This window comes from Scophthalmus maximus, chromosome 12 (assembly GCF_022379125.1).
Source record: "Scophthalmus maximus strain ysfricsl-2021 chromosome 12, ASM2237912v1, whole genome shotgun sequence".
Classification (NCBI taxonomy): domain Eukaryota; kingdom Metazoa; phylum Chordata; class Actinopteri; order Pleuronectiformes; family Scophthalmidae; genus Scophthalmus; species Scophthalmus maximus.
The window spans coordinates 11,986,008-12,000,174 of NC_061526.1; the positions used below are offsets into that span (position 1 = coordinate 11,986,008).

Below are 14,167 nucleotides of genomic sequence, written 5' to 3' on the forward strand. Positions count from 1 at the left end.
ACCATCAGTTGCCAATCAACACGCGTGGGAGACATAGAGGAACATTGGCCTTCAATTGCAGTCATGCTCCCGAGCATCCGGGTAAATTACCCTAAGTATTTACTCTCCTTTTAACTCCGTTCTGCTCCAAACCAACTTCAGAGGGAGTGGTGTCTCTGCTGTTTGGAGCTGTGTTTTTTTTGCAGCTGTCTGCTATGTCTGGAAATAATGATACTGATGAAAGCGATCAGAGTTTGCCAGAACAGTAGAGTGCCAATGCCATTACAATGACTTGAGAGATGCTAAAGTGCGCCATAAATTTGAGAAGTGTAACGTCGGGTAACGACTTTTCTAATTAGATTCTTGTCCACCAAATTTAGAATCTTGATTAGAGACGGTTTAAGACAAATATTCACAATAAATGAGTATTTTGGGGGGTTGAGTGTTACAGTACGCAGGAGGTTGATGCTTCGCTTGGGCCATGTCTTTTAGTTTTAGAAAAGTCAAGAGGCTGAACTAGAAGGTTTTGTGCAAGCTCATAATAGTAATGACTCTTTTCTAGCCAGGTTCAAAGTACATTTTAGCAAAAAAGGCCTTTACAGGGGGTTTAGATAACCACTTAACATTGCAGTAAACTTTTTCCCTTGGATGTCACTAAAGCAAAAGTCAGAGGAAAAGCTGAGAAAAAAAACAATGAAAAAAGCAGGAATAGAGAGAGTGAGAAGAAAAGGCCTTCCGCTTTTATCTCCTTAACAAGGTTTAGCCTTCAGGGACCTTGAAAAAGACACATTCCCTGGGAACACACAAACTAATCGTGTCTATTTCAATTTCAATCAGAGAGGGCGCGCTGGGAAAAACATTGTGGGGGACATTGTGCTCCCACACTTTCAGCAAGGCGTGATCACTCGGTCATGATTGGGTCAAAAGAGTCACATGGCACGTTCGGCTTTTTGGTATGTGTGTTACAGTGTTAATTACGAAATGAAAATTTTCTGTTGTCAAACTAGTAAAGAAATGAGAGGTCAGCAAGTCAGTAGGTCGGCGTGTCGAGGTGACTTGTGGGACGAGACTGCGGACGTTTGTATCATTGTTTCGGCCTCGGTTTCGAGAACGGCTACGTGACTATTGATAACACATTAGGTGGCATTTTTTATGTTTTCTTTTCCACAACTTGAGCGGACCCTCATGGTTTGATATATACTGTATGTAAATAAAATAGTGCCTGGTAATCAACAGAGTTGTGTTACGTATTTTGCAATTCTACCAGACATGGAATGACGATGGGGATTAACAGCACCAGTTTTTTAACTTCACTTGCCCCCTATTCACGACCCTGTTTCCTCAGTAGCCACAGCCACGACCAACGCTGGTCTCATTTAAGGGAGGGAGAGTTGCTTCCTATAAATATTGGCTCTCAGAGGACTGACACGCTACATATAAGCCTATATAATGCCGCTATGCCGAGACAGCGGCCAGTCAAACAATGTACCCATCAAACTTTAATGGCCCTATGGTTACGTCTGTAACCCAAGACCACAACCGAGGTCCCACGGCGCTGAATCTTTGGCAGCAAACAGACCGAGGCGCAGCGGGGTGTTCTCTTCCGCTTTACAACAATAGTGTTTTATTAGTGGAAATATACACACAATGTACAAGCTGTACATCAGAAGTCAGTCACTTTGTAATTAAAAGTGTAAGTAAACCAACAGCTCCATGGATAAAGAGTGACTCTTGACTCTTCTGGTACTGGCAGCTTGCTGACCTTTGAGTTCTTCACAATGGCAGACGGACCCATTTGCCAACAAATAATCAAACACTCACTAACTCTGCCTCACTACAGGAAGTATTATTACCCGATAAACGATTTCCCTTGTAACGGGAACTACTGTACAGCACGCATGCTGCTCTGAGAGGGAAAATAGACAAATGCACAAATCAAAGATGCTTCAATAGAGCTTTCAAGGGTTTCTCTTGGGCAGAAGGTAATTGACTAAAAACATATTGTCCACTTGATGAACGTAATAACTCAGTCAATACAAATCAATGATTTAATGGACTGTATTTATATAGCACTTTTCTAGTCATATAGACCACTCAAAGCGCTTCACAGGAAAGTCACATCCACCCATTCACAAAGCTGCTGTTTACCACGCATTTTTCTGTCACATTCATACTCATTCATGCACTGTCAGAAGAGCCGTCAGAGGCAAGTTAGGGTTAAGTGTCTTGCCCAAGGACACAACGGCATGTGTACTGGCGAGAGGTGGGATCGAACCGCCAACCTTCAGGTTGGTGGACGAACGCCTCTACGTCCTGAGCCACAGCCGCACAGCCGTAATCATTTCGCCCAGTTCTTAGATTCATATTTGTGGTGAGTTGTCTTCTCTTCAGCGGATCCCGTTAAGATCCCAAGTTTCAGATTATGATCCCAAGTTTCAGATTCTCCTTTCATGTACAGTACATCATATGAATAATTCAAACTCAACAAGCCGCCAGTTTGGAATCAGGACCTCCAGTATTCGGAGCCAGTAGCTCATGAAAATTCATGTGTACAGGAGTAAGTAGGCTACGTTATTTCAATCTGTCATACATATTTAATCAACATGTCATATCTCGTGCTTTTCATCTCACTGTCAGGTTGCAGCCGAGGGTTCTGAACATTGATTAGGCTACCACTTACTAAGAGAGATGGTCATGTGTAATATTATAGTGTAATGTAATCTTAGAACATTTTTAAAATCAGTTGCTGAATTTGAAAGGATCTGGATTTGATAAGTGGATCCACACTGGGTTTAAATTGGATAAAAACTGTTGTATAATGTCTTCTTTGACTCTAAAGGGAGCTTTCTCTGTGGATCTAGAGGCAGCACAATATGTATAAAGTCAACGGGAAGATGTGGATAGGACAGCCCCAGTGGCTGAATGTTCACAGCAGATGTCAAAGAACCGCAATGTCCATGGTCCTGCTCCAGTCGGGGACCTGTGGTGGGTGTCATATACATCTGTTTCAGCCCCTATTTTTTCTTCGCTACTATGCGCATAAAAATGATGCGCATAGTAGCAAAGACGTTGCCCTGTGGGACGGGTTGATCCAACTTCAGCGAGAGATTTGCACTTATTCCTACAGAGCTGAGAGTCGCAGGCCGCACACACAGGCAAAAACACCTCACAGTTTGCACCAACAGTTCAGCCCTCAAATTTGCACAAATGGCATAATTTACCTAGATGACACTCTGATGTCATCTAGGTAAACTTGGCAGGGGTTTGGGCGCCTCAGATTTTTGTCAGAAAATGAATAATGGGACTTCTAGTTGGACTTGGCCACACACCTGGCAAGGATGGTCTGACAAAAGCTGATGTTGACATTGCATTGTGGGAAATGTAGGATCCAGAGTTCTTAACATATAGTTGTTTAGCTATTAATAACTAATTATCGTAGAGTACTCCAACATAAGCAACAGAACATATGTCTAGGATGTAAATAGATATAGATTCCAAATCAAATTACGTTTTGTGAGCAGTTACTTCATTGTGTTGTTGTTTTTTTGATTTAATAAAGTAAGACCACATTCATTCTCTTTGCGCTTTGAGTTGGTGTGACGGACAATAACATTGTGGCTCCTTGCGTGAAACACAACTCAGCCTGGAGATGCTCACACTGAGAAGACAACAAAAGATTGCAAGGGGGGGATCAGGATGAAGAATAGGATGTGGTGTGGGTGTGTGTGACGTGTTGCTAAGGGGATTTTGGTGTCAGTCACTTGCGACAAGGAAATCGCGGTGTTGTTCTTCCTGATGACATGAGGCGCTGGAGATTTTGTCCCAGCTGACCTGCTACTGGTGCCTGGACGACACGGTCAGAACACACACACGCAAGCGAGCACACACACGTGCACGCACACACACACATACACACACGCGCACACATGCATACACACACGTACACAGACACACACACAAAAACACACACACACACACACACACACACACACACAAAAACACACTCATACACACGCGCACACACACCTCAAAGAGGCATGACCCATTGTTGTGTCTTCCAAGAGGATAGAGAAGTGGATATCAAGACACATTTACAGTCAACAGAATGGGGACAGCTTTGAGCTCAAATTGGTGTACATGTGTGCGTGTGTGTGTGTGTGTGTCAAGGTCAAATGCTTGTATGGTCACAGGGAACAGCGTGACAAAGCTGAAACAGCAGAAGAGGAGTGCGAGTGCAGGATACAGCAACACATGAGAGAGAGAGAGGGAGAGGGAGAGAGAGAGAGAGAGAGGCAGAGAGAGAGCGAGCACTGCAGCAAAAACAAAAACATCCACTCCCGGAGAACAAGCTGCCTTTTGCTTCAGGACAACTTACTCACCGTGTGAAGGTGGAGAGAGGCAGGGGAGGCAGCTTCACCCCTCAGAGGGGGAAAAAAACAAGGTGAGGAGGGGGCTTCCCTGCCGAGCCGCAGCAGACGCCAGAACAGCCAGGAGACTCTTCCCCATACACGCACATGCACACACACGCGCACACACAGCGGTCACCCCTCCTCCCCCCCAGCCCCACTGGGGCTCCTTACTCCTAAATCAGTGCTCCAGCCGACCCATCATCACTAAACACACACTCACACAGGCGCATGTGTCACAGTGAAGATGCTGAGACCGGGGCAGCGGAAAAATCTCCACAAAAAAAAAAAAAGAGAAAAAAAAAATAAGAAGAAGCTGTCAAATCTTCTCTGATGAAAAAACACACAAGCATGAGCAGGAGGTTTACAGTGACACACGGAGAGAGAGAGAGAGAGAGAGAGAGAGAGAGAGAGAGGGAGAGAGGCAGAGAGAGAGGGGAGGTGCATGCCGCTCTATGGCATTCTTGATCAGTTTTCAGCCAATCAGAGGTCAAGCTGCACTGGCAGCGGCCAATGAGAAAAAAAGGGCTGGCAGTGTTGCCGTAGCCCAAAAACAATGACAGTTGGCACTGATGACAGTGTCAGTGTGTACCTCTGATGGACGCTCAAGGGCAACACACACACACACACACACACACACACAAAAACACACTTACTTATAAGTCTATTTTACAGCATAGGCGCTCATATAAACATTTTCACAGTACTCGCTTGCCCATGTGTGAGGTGAGAGATTTATTGGTCACTGTAGTATTTCGTCATGTCTCTACTGGGCCTGCGGAGACACCTTGAGCAGTTTGCGTTAAACAAATTCAGTGGGAATGCATTGGGCATTTCAGTCAGTCTTATTTCAAAGAGACCCTGAAAACATGTGCTAGCACACCGCACTACACGTACTCGTGCTGCTGTCACAGAGCGTCTCCTGGCTCGCGCTGTACGTGGGCAGCGGGGTGATGGACAGCGACGCCGGGCAGGACACGGGCTCGTGGTGCTCGCCGACGGGCGGGACGGCGGAGGCCTCAGAGTGAACGCAGTCCGGACTGGGGAGATTGTGCCCGCTCGCCGGGAAAGGACTCTTCCAGTGGGAGAACCCGATAGCCACTTGACCCCCGAGCTCGAACCCTGCAAACACGCAAAAAAAAAAAAAAAATCCAATGAATTCACATGTCTGTACATATAAAAGCATAAAAAATATTGTCTGAGAAACTGGAGCGAATGAAAAAAAAAAAGTAAAGAAAAGAAGAATCAGTTACGTAATCCATTGTATCCATTTTACTAATTACTTCAGCCCTATGACCTGCTACCTCTGACCTCTGAACTGTCTCTTTTTTAAAATGCTGGTAGATAAGTGAACCGTAACAGCCAAAAGTATCACAGCGATGTCTTCAGCAATGTGTCCCTCTAGTGGCTGAAAATCTGAGGCATTACCCAGCAAAATCGTCTTCTGAACTAAAATCATGCTTTTGCACCCATATTTTTGATTTATTTGTTTTTGACGGTGTGAGTGACATCATCGATTGATGCAGTATGTGAAAGAGACACAAAATTCAATGTACGTCTTTGTTCAAACAGTCATTGGGATGTTTGTGTTGAGAGGGGTGGTAAGAGAGGGTCCTGAGCGTCCCTCTTTAATACCTGGTTGAGAGAACAGGAGCAAAGACCTCTCCGCTTCATTAAAAACCCACAGACTGCTGAACCAGCTCGGTCTGTGTCCGGCCTTCGATTTCACCTCAGCAGGCTTCTCTCTTTGTTTGAGGTTTACCGTTAAAGTGCTGCGGTTAATCACCCAGCTGCCAGAACGTGTATATATATATATATATATATACATATATTTTTTTTTAGTTTTGTTTAGTTACCGCGTGCAGCGTTTGGACATTGTTTCTATGGGTTTTTGGTTTTAGATTTCCGCCTTTGGCTTGGTTTGCTGGGTTTGACCGATCTCTCCCTGGTTATCGAGGCAGTCGCCTTGGGTGAGCAGAGATTTTCTTGCGGTTCTCTGGAGGTTTCTTTCCCATCATACGCACCCTTAAAATATGCTGTGTGAGAGAAATTGTTTGGTCACTTTTACATTTAAAGAGACCACGCTACAAATCAACTGAAATAGAGATTAGCCTCGAGAGTGAATGAATTAAAATCTGCCTATTTAATTACATAAAATGTGTACTGTGGTGAATTAAAAAAAATAATATGTTTCCAGTCTGAGATTCAGTGACTGCAAGTCGCCCCTTTAATGCAGAATGTGCAGTCTGCTTTGCCCAGCGCTACCAGTGGCCTTCGTGAACATAATGTCTTTGGATCAAATTTGCTTTGTCACGTTAGCCTCCTCTATTTCTTTGATTTGTGCTTCTGTTTATACTTTGATCAGGTATTTGGCAGACTCCTGACTTTACAGTCTTGGACTCTGCTGACACTCCTATGAAGTAATGTGTACATTTTTTTTTAAATCTTAAAACTCAGTCAGAACCAGTCTCATCCATGATAGGCTAAGTATGGTTCAGACCAAAAAATGTTATTCCCGGACACTTTTTCAGCATTTGTTTTTTATGTATTTTCAAAGATGCTTTTTTAATTCTAATTCAAAAAAGGGAATAGAAGTACTTTAGTATTAACTATCCAACCCTATTCTTTGTAACTTCTGACTAACTTTAGCTAATGCCAGTAAAGTTTAGCTGAATGTTTTTCCACAACTCACTTTTTAAACTTTTAAATTCCCTTAAATGCCCCTGCTTAAACAGTCACGAGGTCGTCCTTAACTAAAAGCTTAGCTAAAATAATTATTCTTATCATATTTTAATAATCTGCTTCTGCACAAAATGGCCCAAATATGTATCTTAATTCTATCAAATGTAGTATCGATAATATGTCGGAATTGAAAAGAAAAAATACTAATGTCCCTATTTCTTTTTTTAAAGCGAGGATGATTTTTCCCATAATGCATTATGTTCAATTAGGGATTTACGACTGATTGCATTAGCACACCCTAAGGAAAGGGAAATTAAGTGGAATAACCATCTAAAGGAGGACCGGGATGATCGTTGTGTCTGACAGCCAAATGTAAATATGGCTAATGTAGCAGCTGCCAACTGGTCATAGTGGCGTTAATAACTATATTCCACACTCAAACAGAAAAATTAAGGCTCTGGTAAAACCAAAATGGTGAATGCTGAAAAGTATCCTGTGGTGCTTGCCGTCACAAATTTCACTATGATTTAAAAGGCTATTGTAAGACGTGGCAGAATTTTTATTTTGTTCATTTATTTAGTTTAAGCCAATAAAAACGTTAGGTTTTTGGGGCTATGGCTACAAAAGGCCCCCATTTTAAATATGAAGTCCTTCTAAAAAGATGACTCACTCCACATTTTAAGTCATGTAAACATTATCATACCCTAACCCACTAAGAGATTTGAGTAAGAAATAAAAAAAAATGTAGGTACTTTTTGTAACTGCACCAAGAATGTACTGCACGTACACGTCTTGGGAATTATTTCACACAACCTTCACTTCTAATTCAGCCTGACATCCTTCATGTGGTATCTTTAGAAATTGTGGAAGTTAAAATGGAAGTTGGGGTAATGCTTGGTTACATAATATACAGTGTGTATTGAATGATGAGATTGATTTCCTGCTGTTATATAACACACCAGGGGACAGCTGGGACTATGGAACCCCCCCCCCCCCCCCACACACACACACAAACACAATCCTGAAACACACAGCCCAGCAGATTTCGGAGGTACATCAGCAAAGAACAAACACGGCCCGATCAATAGCAGAGTAGAGGAACGCCTGGCTGTCTCCGAGCCCAACTCGGCACATTCGGCTGAGGAGGAGGGACGAGGTTCATCTGAGCTATACTGTACGTCTCATCGCTGCTGTTTTACGACCTTGCAATCCCTAAAATAATAAAGGGATTTTTCACACCAACCGCGTTAGTATGGGCGTCCCCGAAAAGAATGTTTGTGCTCAAGTCAGCACTTGCAAAAACTAGAGCACTGAGGTCTTTCTTTTCCCTGAGGGGAATTTGTCTAGTACAACACTTTTTAGCGAGAGAAAAAAGTAACTACTCTGTCAAAAATATAGAAAGGGAATATTCTTTGGTGTGCATGAAAGTTTGCAAACAATTTAGCAGAACATCTGTGCATACAAATTATGGAAAACTACACGTTTTAAAAATTCCAAAAAGTTGACCTATCTTTTGGGCCTGCCTAATCCCTTTCAGTAAATCCAGTGGCAAAGTGTATATTATATATAAATATATAATAGATTTTTTTTCAGTGATGCCCAAACAACAACGACTTCCTCAACACAGCGAGACTTGGTTTGATCGTGTATGTTTTTCTACTTTTCCTTTTTCCCATCTGTTACTTTTACTTTGTCCTTTTTGTTTAAGGTTTGTTGTATGACTACATGTGACAGCTGTTTGTGGGCTAAAGTTGGATTTAAGCTTTTGTGAAATACACATACACATACACAAATACACATACAGTAAACATCATTGCGAACCTAAGCAGAAAGGGATATTAAAGGTAACTACGGGTCATGAGAGGCATGCAGAGGAGCCATTCATTTAGTTTAACAGTGAAAACTAAGCTTATCTAAGGAAGCAAGTCATTAACCTGAAACTAGGTTTATTTTAAATCACTTTGGAATTCTGAAGTCAGTGGTCTTTACCAACCAATGATTAACTGTGGCATTTGCTTCTTGGACAACATTCAGATCTACATTGATCCAACAATCCTCAACGTCCCATGAAAGTCACCTGGAATTGGCGGGAGGGGCGGAGGCGGTAATGTACACCTGGCACGAATCCGAACGACCTCCAAAACTCACGGTGCGCAGCCTTTTCGAACATGGTGTGTTCTGAGCGATATCTATGTCGCAGTCATCGGGAAAAAAGTGCCCACGTGGGATCTCTGAGGAGAGAGAGGCCCAGATATGTAGAACCTTCCCTCCCTGAATGCCCTCCGAGGTGAGAAAACAAATGCAGGCGCAGGTATCTGGGTCACACGGTGCACAACGAAATGACAAATGTGAGTGTCAACAGGACCTACTGGTGGAAGTCCTTGAGGTGGATGGACGTATGGCGCATGATGGAAAAAAAGAAATGATGAATGTTAAATGTTTCCTCTGGGTTTATACGTGTGTTTGAACACTGAATGTATAGCCAGTGCTGTGGTTGCACAAGTTGCAGCAACAGAGCAGCAGCAGTGTAGCACCGCTGCAGTGAAACACTATATTCGGGGATGAGATGTGCTAGGTCAAGTGAGAAATGAGCAGAGACATGAGTTGTCTTCATAGTTAAAGCGATTATTATCACCATGCTTTGTTAACCAATCAAAACATTCCAACCAGTTTGCTGCCTCCAGGTGGCTTTTTCTTTTCTCTCTCAAAAATGAACGCAGAAAATTCCCAGACTCTCTTTATTCCACTGTGGTCCGCAGCCTTTCACGAGCATGCGATTCTGCATCTCACGTTTTAAACCTCCTGCATGAAATTGAAGAAATGAATCACGCTTTGATCAAATTGTGGCACAATAAAAGAAGGAGGACGCTGTTCCGAATACCACTTTATCGTTGTTTTTCAGAGCGTTAAAGGTGACGCCAAAGGGTCCTGACCAAGCGTCCCCTATGTGATGTGTTGGAGGTAGAGATGTAACTGTATGAAAAATTTAACATCACGGTTTATAGTGACCAAAATTATCACGGTTAGGATTATTAGCAAAATAAAAACTACACCTCCCAAGCGTGAGTCGGATCCACACTAAACGGTAGAACTGACCATTGGGAATTTCACCGTGGTTTACCGTCATAACTGGTAACCGTTTCATCCCTAGTTGGAGGCGACAGCGTGTAGGTTCTATACTGCTTTCCTGTCAGCCTTCCATCTCTTTGAGTACTGGGTTTCATGTCAGCCCAATTATTCATCTTCCCTCGCACAAAAACATTCTTCACAGGACTGTATTTGGTGTGGCATCACAGTTACCATCGTTTAAAGGCAGAAATGTGCAGCGGTGATTAAAGAGAGCGTAGATGCTGCAGTGCAGTGTGGTTCTAAAAGAGACATATTAGGACAGAGGCAGGTAGTAGGTGTTATTTTCAAACAGGGGAAATCACGAAGACATCAATAAAGTAGAAAATAAATGTCTGTTCTACATCCAATGTAAAGCTCCCTTGATATTCTTTTGTAATTCACACCATGAACCTAATAAACCAAACAGCAGAGAGTGCTTTTATAAGCATGTTAATAGTTCCAGAAAATGTATCCTGGCACTAAAATTTCAAATTATACTTATGTTAAAAAAATCCTACATTGACTTAGTTTGTATGAATGTGTCAGCATGGCGCATTTCCTTGCTTTTCATGTCATCCTTCACCGAATCCCTGCCACAGGGCAAAGATTAGCTCCGTCCATCAGCGGCACAACTGCAGCGAATTCTCAATGAAAGAAGGGTGGATTTAATGGAGGATTATAATCGATTAGAACTTTTAAGAACCTCCGGTGATGCTGACTAGTATCTTCCTATCAAACAAAGGACCGGGGCTTTTAAAATCAAAGGTGGCTCACTAACTCCCTTTGATCGCACAGTGCAGGGCGAGACTATAGATTTCTCCCTTTGTAAAACCAAGGGGGTGAGTCTCAACGGTCCAAAAACTCTCCCTCAGCACCTCATTAGTCCCTCATTTACTCCCCCCCCCCTCTTTTTTTATTTAGCACAGAGAGAAGAGAGGAACACCTGCGTGCTGCAGCAGCAGCGCAGCCCGAGTTGAACCCAAACTCTTCACTGTCACAGCATCCAACTTGCAGCCTCTCTCACTAACAAGGCACTGCTGTTATATTCATCGGTGAGAAAAAAAATGCCACAAGGCGGGGTTCAGAAAACTGCAAATGGCAGGAGGTTGCAGTTTTGTGACGGACAGGAACGTTATTTCAGACAGCTTCGTCGACATCACATTATTTTGCTGTCTGAAGCGCTTGACGTACAAATAAATGTACGTGTGTCAAGTCAAAAATCTTAAATTTTCTTTACCTGCAGTCAGAAAGCCTGCCGTTTATATAGCAGCATGCCGCTCGGCAGTAAGTTCTCTAAAATGTTATGGTATTCTAACACACACACACACACACACACATACGCACACACACACACACACGCACACACAAACACACACACACACTCACCCACACTTGTCAAACCTTGCAGCAACATTACCCACAACCTGACTGCGGCCGGTTTGGTCAGCAATTCAGGTGTGTTGTGCTTGTAGCAGCCTTGTGCCACGGAGGTCTGGTACGCTCACTTCTTTCTAGAAAAACACATGAGAGCTGACTGTCAAAAGTTTTAGAAGCAGAGGGAATCTCAGCCCAACGTTGTATTTATTTAGTACGACTGCAGCATTCTGGTTTATCTGACCTTCGAAATGATGATGATCTCCTGTTTGACTGAGCGGATGTTTCTCTTTCTTCTGTATTTTGACCGTGACACAGAGTTTGTGAGAGATGTCATGCAAATGTGTTTGCAAGAAATGGGTCCCATAGTGAGAAACCATGCCCGCAGCAGCGTCCCTGCGATGCGGAAAGTTAAACAGTCGTCTCTGCTGAAAGATCCATTTTCCCATAAGTTTTGGGCAAATTCATTCGTAAACTTTTCACATACCCTGCTTTCACTCAAGTAGATGGAGTGTGTTACTCATATTGAACTACAATAGTAAAAACAGGTTATGCCTCACGTGAATATTTGATATTAAAAAAAGCAACAACTCGACACAAAACACCATCATACTGGACATCGTTTTAAAGTATACGGTACAAAATGATATTCACCACGTATTAGACAATATTAAAGGATTCAAGGTCGGGATCCAAGTGCACTTACCGATGGTGATTTGACTGACGCAGCTGTAGAAAGTCCCTGAAGAGGCATTGTAGCTGCTACTGCTGGGCTCGCGGTCTGTGACGGGAGCAGAGATCACACAAAGTTGACACTTCTATCCAAAAACTTACAGTGTAACAAAGGCACTGGCCATGAGTTCATTATACAGTAATTGCTTTTTAGAATAGAATAGAATTATTGGAATAGTTAACCACAAAAAGTGTTTTTCTATTTCTCACAGTGTCATGGATTCCTCGGGTAAAAATGTGTCCACTTAGGCCACAGGAATGAAACTCCTAATCCTGCAATGTCAGTGTCCTGCTCCGCACATTGAACTACACAGGGGGGGAAACCCCTTGACCTTGGCAGAGCTGGGAGAATAAAATCCATGACTCTCGCAGCTTCGGTGCCTTAGTCCACCAATTTATATGGAGAGGGAACAGAATCATGCAACTGTGGTAGGACACTGAGAATGAAATTCCTGACACTAGCAGTGGAATGGGGATGGACATATAACCCTGGAAGACTTGCAGGAAGAAAAGCCTTCACTAGCCCTGATAGTGTTGAGGGAATGATGCCTAAAACCCTCCAAGAGTTTCTTTGCTTCCCACTGATCGGGCTGCTTTTTTGTCTTCAGGTCGGATGATTGTAAGATCAGTGTAGCAACAATTTTGTGATTTATGGGAAAATGTGGTATAAATGGTGAAATACTCAAAAGACAGAGAACATTCATTTGGAGTTATGCGAGGTTAAATGGTGAATATTTAGTCCAATCTGATCTTTCCTTTTAGCTCAGTTTTGGACTTCACCTGCTGAATCCCTGTCGTGTACCTTCTGTAGTTGTAGTTGCTAAGTATTTTTAACTATGTTCATCCAGCTATTTTCTAGCTTTGACATTTGGTGTTTGCTAGATACTGTACAAAGGCGTTTGCTGTTGTGACTGGCAACACGATGATAGCTGCAGACCATCAAACCAAAACAATGAGCTGAAAGACACCAAAGCATTCAACTGAGGGGTAGTGGAAATTTGAATGAAAATTCTCTTTTTACATTGCACACGCTCACATTTGGTGAATTGTCAACAAAGAAATTGTGAGCTCTGCAGCTTTAAGATAGCTACCTGAAGTAAGGTCAGACCTTTTTGCAGCCTCAAGTCAAATTAATGTTTCAGTCTGTAGGATCTAGTGGTGTCTAGCAGTGACCAACTGAACACCCCTCGCCTCGCTGCTCCCCTTCCAAGTGTGTAGGAGAACCTCCCGTACAGGCCTTCAGGTAACATAAAAACGTGAAAGGCCCTTTCTAGAGCCAGTGTTTGGTCTGTCCATGCAAGGCTACTGTAGAAACACGGCAGTGCAATATGTCAAACTCCTTGGGAGAGGACCCTCTGCTGATGTAGATGTGAAAGGCTCATTCTAATGTAACACAAACACAAGGATTCTTAGTTTCAAGTGATTATATACTGATGAAAACCTTATTGTCAAAACTATTTTCCATTTAATTTCTGCCAATGGATCCCCTTAAATTCTACACACTGGTCCTTTAATGCTGAACAACACTTTTAGGGGTTATTTGCCAGGATAGGTAGGTGTACAAGATGTAACTGTGATGAATCCCAGCCTCAGTTAACCAATATGCGTATAAACTGGCTTGCGCTTCAGGCCCACTGCCAATAACCCAACAACAATGTACAGTAAATATGCAGCATCGAAGTACTTGTATTACTGGACGAGGAACATTGCTTTGTAGCACAGATGTTCCAGGGTCAATTAATAAAATAACCTTGACACTGGAAGTTAAAGAGCTAATTTGGAGCTCCGCATTACCCAGGGAGATGGGGGTTAAATCATTTCCGTCTGTGTGAGCAGAGGAAAAGACTCTATGGCACTGCAGCCAGGTACCACCAAACATTATTGCA

General features: G+C 42.9%; 1 protein-coding gene across 3 annotated transcripts in view; it reads right to left on the reverse strand.

Moving 5' to 3' along the window:
- The window catches only part of LOC118317943 (anoctamin-4), a 50,932-nt gene that overhangs the window by 33,234 nt on the left and 3,531 nt on the right, over positions 1 to 14,167 (reverse strand). For 2 of the 3 annotated variants that reach the window (XM_035647131.2, XM_035647125.2), the window contains exons 2-3: positions 12,256 to 12,330; positions 5,283 to 5,507 (exon numbers count right to left, since the gene is read on the reverse strand). In XM_035647131.2, coding sequence (XP_035503024.1) covers positions 5,283 to 5,507; positions 12,256 to 12,330 — 300 coding nt within the window. Of the gene's footprint in view, positions 1 to 4,358; positions 4,679 to 5,282; positions 5,508 to 12,255; positions 12,331 to 14,167 lie in introns of those variants that run through there. The other variant, XM_035647148.2, reaches the window with a different exon arrangement.